The sequence below is a fragment of the Drosophila kikkawai genome, chromosome 2R, assembly GCF_030179895.1.
Source record: "Drosophila kikkawai strain 14028-0561.14 chromosome 2R, DkikHiC1v2, whole genome shotgun sequence".
NCBI lineage: Eukaryota > Metazoa > Arthropoda > Insecta > Diptera > Drosophilidae > Drosophila > Drosophila kikkawai.
In genome coordinates this window covers 3,217,793-3,225,506 of record NC_091729.1, presented here as the reverse complement: position 1 = coordinate 3,225,506, position 7,714 = coordinate 3,217,793, and the positions used below count along the sequence as shown (strand labels likewise).

Below are 7,714 nucleotides of genomic sequence, written 5' to 3'. Positions count from 1 at the left end.
TTCTACATGGCTCTCGCGACAAGTGGGCTCAGGTACCAACTACCACCCCCAGCGATCTAGAACGCAGGCTCAATCACATAAGCTTGCCAACATGTCAAAATGAAATTGGCAGTGTACTCTACAAATGCAACCACAGCAACTCCTTCAATAAGCTACAACGTATTGTAGCATATATGATGCGGTTCTGTATCAAGAAAAACAGATCACCCACAACTACATTGTGTGTCGGTGAGTTTAACCAATGCAAGGACCATCATCCTGCGGACTATCCAGCAAATTGATTTTAGTGCTGAATACAAACAACTCCGGATCCACAAAACGGTGGACAAAAAGAGCTCGATTTTCTCCCTATGTCCTATAATCGGAAACGACGGACTGATCAGAGTCGGAGGTAGATTAGAAGAATCTAGCCTTCCATATAACGCGAAGCATCAAATTTTGCTTCCATACAACGATCCACTTGTGAAAATGCTACTGCGAGAGATGCATGAAGAGAACATGCATTGCGGGGCTCAAGCTCTAAGAGCCATTGCCAGGCAACAATATTGGATTCTCAATGATAAAACAATGGCAAGAAGCATAATTCACAGCTGTGTCAGATGTACAAAGGCACGGCCCAAGTTGATGCAACAAATCATGGGCAACTTACCAGCTGACCGAGTAACACAAGCTCGGCCATTCTTTAACTCTGGTGTTGACTACTGTGGACCGATTTGGATTCATCACAAACTACGTGGAAAAAGACCTGATAAGGCATACATTGCAGTCTTCTGCTGTTTTGCAACAAAGGCAGTTCATCTGGAGTTAGTAAGTGACTTGACAACAGATGCGTTTTTAGCTGCTCTTCGACGATTTTTGGGTCGACGCGGAAAATGTCAGACTATTCACTGTGACAACGCAACAAACTTTGTCGGGGCCAACAATCAATTGAAGGCCTTAGAGGAAGCAATATTCACCGACAAGGCTCAAGAACAGATTATAAACCATTGCAATAAAAAGCAAGTGGAGTTTAAGTTCATACCGCCCCGAGCACCATCGTTTGGCGGGCTTTGGGAAGCTGCGGTGAAATCTGCGAAGCGGCTGCTAGTATCAGTCACAGCCACAGCTTCATTAACATTTGAGGAGCTTAACACCGTAATCGTGGAAGTCGAAGCAATCCTCAATTCCCGACCACTGACACCAATGTCATCTGATCCAACAGATACATCAGCTTTGACTCCTGGCCATTTTTTGATTGGTGAACCGTTAACCGCCGCTCCCGATGCAAATCTAGCCTCACCAGGGAAAACGTTGGTGAAATGATGGGAGTTAGTGTCCAGATTAAAGCAAATGTTCTGGGACCAATGGTCTATGGAGTATCTACAAGAGCTTCAGATGCGCAACAAGTGGAAAACCGCGTCACAAAACGTGAAGGAGGGACTACTTGTGCTAGTCAAGGAAGACAACGTGCCTGTGATGAGTTGGCCAATGGGACGAATAGTGAAGACATATCCCGGTAAGGACGACCATGTCCGAGTAGTAGATGTAAAGACTGCATCTGGGATCTTCAAACGGTCAGTAACTCGTCTCGCGCCACTGTTAAAAGAAGAAACAGCCATCAAACGTCCGCACAGTTCCATCGAGGATACAACGTCAAAGGATGAGATGCCAACACAGAGGAGGAAGGTGTCACCGCCGATCCTTCCAACACTGCTGGCAATGTTACTCATTCTGCCACTAGCGATGGGACAACAGACAAAGGTCACGCATTTCACAAATCAGCCAGGTCTATTCTATGAAAGAATCGGGACCTCTAGAATGGCAATTTCAGATTGGACCATCATCGTATACTACGACTTGCAACCCTACTGGAGTGATATGAGAATATTAGCGGCCGGGATAACTGAACTCAAACACAAGTGTTCAGAATTACAAAACGTCAATGCATGTAACTCTATACATGCACACTTTCAACACGTACATGCCGAATTACAAGCCGGAAATGAGCTTATTAACCACTCACGGCAGCGAAGATCACCGCTAGATATAGTCGGTAATATGGCGAACTCATTATTTGGCGTGCTGGATTCCAAATATGCTGAAGATATGTCCAAGGTCATAAACGATGTCAAATCAAACGAGGACGTACTAAAGATGCTATTGAAGAACCAAACATCAATCTTGGATTCCACTATAAATGTGGTAAGGAAAAGCAATTCAGCTACCAACGACCGCATACGAAACATAGAACGACAAATGGATGCTCTCACCAGAGAACGAAGAAAATATCAAGGCAACTATCTGCAACAAGCATTCATGATCCTGACAGCCCAGCTCACTCTACTGGCAAATGGAATGCAGCGAATGCAAAATGAGATAACCAACGTTCTTACCGACATTCGCCACCGAACAATTAGCCCCATGCTAGTTTCTCCCCAACAACAATTAATAACAAGACTGAAACGGAATGTGAGACTGCTAAATCGAAGTCCGATTTAATATGGTCAGCAACACATCAACGAAACAGATGGATGTTTGCAACCCACAGTCCGATCGAACTGCAGGCGGTATGCACGGGAGTTCCCTCCACAGTACAAATGGAAGGAACAGGCTTACTATCACTCGCCGCAGGTTGCACGGCACGCAACTCAAAAATCAGCGTTAGTACATTTAGCACAAGCCGCAGCGAGACAAAAGCAGCATATGTTCGTTTTGGCAACATCACCAAGATAAACATAGAAGAGACACCGAAACCAGGCGTAGAATCGACGACCAAGACAGCCGACGCCGAATTACGCGAATTAGATACCCTACAACAACAACTGGCCAAACTAAAAGATGCGAAGTACGAAAATCAAGTCAGCATTGTACACCATCATCAAGTAGCCGCCTATGTGGCACTATCAATATCAATACTACTGATCGTGACCCTGAGTCTACGATATCGACGAGTCAATTGGAGAACACCACAATGCAGCCCCAATCCCCGGACAACAAGTGAACCGCCAGCACCTGAACCTACCCCACGGAGTTTTTCGTTCCAGAAGCATATTCGTTTCCGCATGCACTAGCAACATACATTATTCTTTATCATTAATATTCGTAAATGCAAGCACATTTGTTAGCTATAAATATCGTTAAGTTTGAATCAATAAAGTCAGTAATCATCTGCAATTCAAAGAGATCTTTACTCCTCCAACTGCAGTCCACCTAGTTCAAGTGCTGGGTGCGACACAAACAAGGCAATTAGTTTATGTGCTATTTTGCCAGGCATCGAAGCCTACTCACACTAACAAACACTCATACAAACATTTTGGTGACCCCGACAGTTCACGTCCTGCCGACAATTCACGTCCTGACGTCCTGCCGACAATTCACGTCCTGACGACAATTCACGTCCTGACGACAATTCACATCCTAACGATCAAATCCTAAGGACAATTCAGGTCCTGACGATCAAGTCCTAAGGAAAATTCAAGTCCCACGAGTCAAGTTCCCCACTTCTTGGAACAATCCTGGGCATCCATTGAAATAATCCTTCCACTAGAACTCAGAGTCTAGTGTGTTCTCCAAGTCAATTGAACAAGTGCTAATTTTTTAGACCACAAACGGTTGCGAAACGGAGCGTATCCAGCTCAAAAGCGAATAAAACACTCCCAACGGGTCAAGAATATAGCACTTTTCAACATGACCACAGAGGCGTTAGACTTGCAGGAAGAGATCAGTCAAGAGATCTCAAAACTGATCCGCAATTTCAAGAAAGATTCTGCGGAGAGGAAACAAAACCCAACATACTTTCAATCTAAGTTGGCCGCAATCGATGAAGCGTGGAATCGATTTGCGGAAAATGACCGTAATGTTCTGGAGAAATATAGAACCTCGGAATATCTAAATTTTTACAAAGACTGTCGTGACTCATGCGACAAGTATCGAAGCGCCATAACTGACGCAATGGCTCAAACTACGAGCCATGACCAAGGAAACGCAGACGCTGCAAGCATACAGCAGCCTGTGGGCAACCTCATGTCGGCATGTCGCCGACAAAGAGCCATATCAGAGTCTATCCATCGGGCTCTGAAAGAATTTTCAGAGACTGGAAAAACCATTACAAGTGATTTGATAAAATCACTATGGTCACAAGTTCAGGAGATCCACTTCGCTGTTCATGAAGAACACGAAGACCCGGTCAGGGGAGGATACGACATGCAGTCATTTCTCCGACTGGAAAGGGATATCCAAAAGGTGTTAGGGGCAAAAACTAATGCATCGAGCAATGAAGATGTACACTTGCCCAGAGTTAGCATCCCCAAATTCGATGGGGATCTACTCAAATGGACGCAGTTTTTTGATTTATTCAAATGCATGGTCCATGACACCAACATGCCGACAGTACGGAAAATGTGGTATCTAAAAACCACCGTAACTGGAGAGGCAGAGAGATTGATAAGACACATCGATCTAAAAGAAGAAAATTACGCAAGCGCATGGGGCATATTGGTTGATGAATACAACAATCCCCGACACGTAGCCGACACGATTCTTAATCGGCTCTTGCAACACCACACAAATAGTGACGATCCGAAATCACTGAAAGAGTTGTATATAACAACTATCGAGTCCCTGGCATCATTAAGGGGACTAGGAATCGATGTATCCAGCTGGGATACAATATTGATTGCTATCATCAAGCAAAAATTGGATATTACTAATAGAGCCTTGTACGAACAGTCGTTGGATGGTTCTCGACAACTGCAAGGTCTCGACACAATACTTAACTTCCTCGACCAGAGAATTCGCGTACTGGGAACAGGAAAAAGAAGTCAACAAGCAAAAAGGGATCAGAAGGGGCCAACATGCACTTCTGCCAGCGCTGGAAAATTACCAAGCTGCCCATTTTGCAAACGGAATCATTGGCTATACAAATGTGATGACTTCCGTAATAAACCAATACCCGAACGACTCAATTGGGTACAAAAACAACGAATGTGTGTCAACTGCTTCAGCAGCGACCACAAGGCAAAGGAATGCCGAGGCCGTTTGTGTTTTAAATGCGATAAAAAACACCATACACTGCTGCATCTTGAAACGTCATCAGGTGCAGCAACTGAACCACAATCACCTTCTGTAGGGGCAGCAAGTAACAAGAGTTACAATCTGCTGGCCACAGTCAAGGTATCAGTAAAAGCAAGCAATGGTCAGGTGGCCACTTTCAGAGCTCTGCTTGATTCAGGATCACAAATAAACTTGATCTCTGAACGAATGGCTTCAAAGCTATCATTAAGGCTCCACGGTACTTCATTACGTATCGAAGGTATTGGAGGCAATCCTAAGACTAGTCGAGCTAGAGTAAATGTGCAAATGAAATCAATGCATAACGACTTTACTCAGCAAGTCGAGGCTTTCGTGTTACCACACATTATAGCCGATCAACCGGCTCATCAGCTAGATCCAACAAATCTACGACTCCCTCAAAACATCGCTCTGGCAGATGCAAACTTTGATAAGCCAGGAAAAATTGACATGCTTATCGGAGCTGAGCACTACTATTCGTTACTACTGCCAAACCAGATGATGTTAAAACCAGGCGGCCCGGTCCTACAGAATACTAAACTTGGTTGGATTGTCGCCGGGAAAGTATCTGAAGAAAACAACCAAGCAGCAATTTGCGCGCCTGTAACCACAGAGGACCAAATCGACACGCTTTTGGAACGTTTCTGGACTTTGGAAAACCTAGAAACGGAAGAGAAACCAAAATCACCGATAGAGGCTCATTGCGAAAGACACTTCCTAGGAAATCTCCAATTTGCAGCAGATGGAAGGTTCATAGTAAAGCTTCCCTTTTCTGAGCAATCATCAGCCCTGGGGGCATCGCAGAAAACTGCAACTAACAGGTTTCTGGCACTAGAGCGCAGAACATCACCTGAAGTCTGGAAAGGTTACGTAGATTTTATGGACGAGTATGAGAGCCTTGGACACATGAAAGAAGTGCCTCCCACAAGGATACCTACGGATCACTACTTTATCCCGCACCACTGTGTGCTAAAACCTGAGAGCAGCACTACAAAACTTCGGGTAGTGTTCGATGCTTCCTGCAAGACCACCAGCAACAAGTCGTTAAATGATATATTATATGCTGGACCCACCGTACAGAGCGAACTGTTTGCAATTTTACTACGGTTCCGCACTCACAAGTACGTGTTCACAGCCGATATAGAGAAAATGTATCGTCAGGTATGGATACATCCTGATCATCAATTTCATCAATTAATCGTCTGGCGAAAGAATCCATCAGACGAACTCAAGTATTATCGACTGAAAACCGTAACATACGGTACAACATCAGCTCCATTCCTAGCTACAAAATGCTTGGATCACTTGGCTGAGAAAACCAAAAAGAATTTACCGCTTGGAGCAGCCGTGCTCAAGCATGATTTTTATGTTGACGACTGTCTCACAGGAGCAAATAGCATCCCAGAAGCAGTTCAGATTCAACAAGAGCTAAACAAAATACTGCTACCAGCCGGATTCAAGCTCCGAAAGTGGTGCTCCAACAATGACGGAGTTCTTGCACAAATTCCAAAGGAAGACATAGTCAACCACGTCAAATTAGACGAAACCCTTCAACACTACAGTGTGAAAACATTGGGTTTGATCTGGGTACCACATAAGGATCAGCTATGTGGGCGATCCCAAAAAAGTGAAGCGTCAACCATCACCAAACGAGTGGTGAGCTCAGAGGCGTCACAAATTTTCGATCCACTAGGACTATTCGCTCCTGTTGTGGTAAAGGCTAAGATATTCATGCAAAGCCTGTGGGAGCTGAAGATGGGCTGGGACGACGAGCTTCCTCAACTGCTGCAAACTGAGTGGAAAAATTATCGTGCTGATCTACAAGCATTGAACAATTTACAAATTCCACGGCACATCTTTGACGGAAAGGTGCCCATTAATCAGGAAATTCACACGTTTGTCGATGCGTCAGAGCGGGCATACGGAGCAGCAATCTATGTCCGAGCCACATATAAGAACAATCAAGTGTCTGTTCGGCTACTGTGCTCAAAGTCAAGAGTAGCGCCGACAGTAAAAGAGACGCTGCCTCGCCTGGAACTATGCGCCGCAGTCTTGGGAGCAGAGCTAACCCATAGGGTGCGGAAGGATTTACGTATACCAAACGATAAGGTACCTGGATACTTATGGTCAGATTCGACTGTGGTGCTGTCCTGGATAAACGCATCAGCATCATCATATCACACGTTTGTGGCAAATCGAATCGCAAAAATCCAAGCTGTTTCAGACCAATCTCAGTGGCGTCACGTACCATCAGCTAACAATCCAGCAGATGTACTATCAAGAGGAATTGCCGCCAGCAGGTTAGCAGAACACAATCTATGGCTATATGGACCTCTATTTCTACATGGCTCTCGCGACAAGTGGGCTCAGGTACCAACTACCACCCCCAGCGATCTAGAACGCAGGCTCAATCACATAAGCTTGCCAACATGTCAAAATGAAATTGGCAGTGTACTCTACAAATGCAACCACAGCAACTCCTTCAATAAGCTACAACGTATTGTAGCATATATGATGCGGTTCTGTATCAAGAAAAACAGATCACCCACAACTACATTGTGTGTCGGTGAGTTTAACCAATGCAAGGACCATCATCCTGCGGACTATCCAGCAAATTGATTTTAGTGCTGAATACAAACAACTCCGGATCCACAAAACGGTGGAC

The 7,714-nt window shown here is 44.8% G+C and overlaps 1 protein-coding gene across 1 annotated transcript; it reads left to right on the top strand.

The window, feature by feature from the left end:
- The first annotated feature begins 5,928 nt into the window (after positions 1–5,928).
- LOC138928014 (uncharacterized) lies at positions 5,929–7,354 on the top strand. The gene is made up of 2 exons (XM_070283926.1): positions 5,929–7,125; positions 7,217–7,354. The coding sequence occupies exons 1-2, from the start codon at positions 5,929–5,931 to the stop codon at positions 7,352–7,354; spliced, it is 1,335 nt and encodes a 444-aa protein (XP_070140027.1).
- The last annotated feature ends 360 nt before the right edge of the window (positions 7,355–7,714 follow it).

What these genes read in the sequence shown, in the direction of transcription:
- LOC138928014 (XM_070283926.1), top strand. Translation starts at nt 5,929, where the DNA reads ATGGACGAGTATGAGAGCCTTGGACACATGAAAGAAGTGCCTCCCACA. An exon ending in GAGCAGAGCTAACCCATAGG is followed by an intron (nt 7,126 to 7,216) that starts GTGCGGAAGGAT and finishes TAAACGCATCAG; the next exon opens with CATCATCATATCACACGTTT.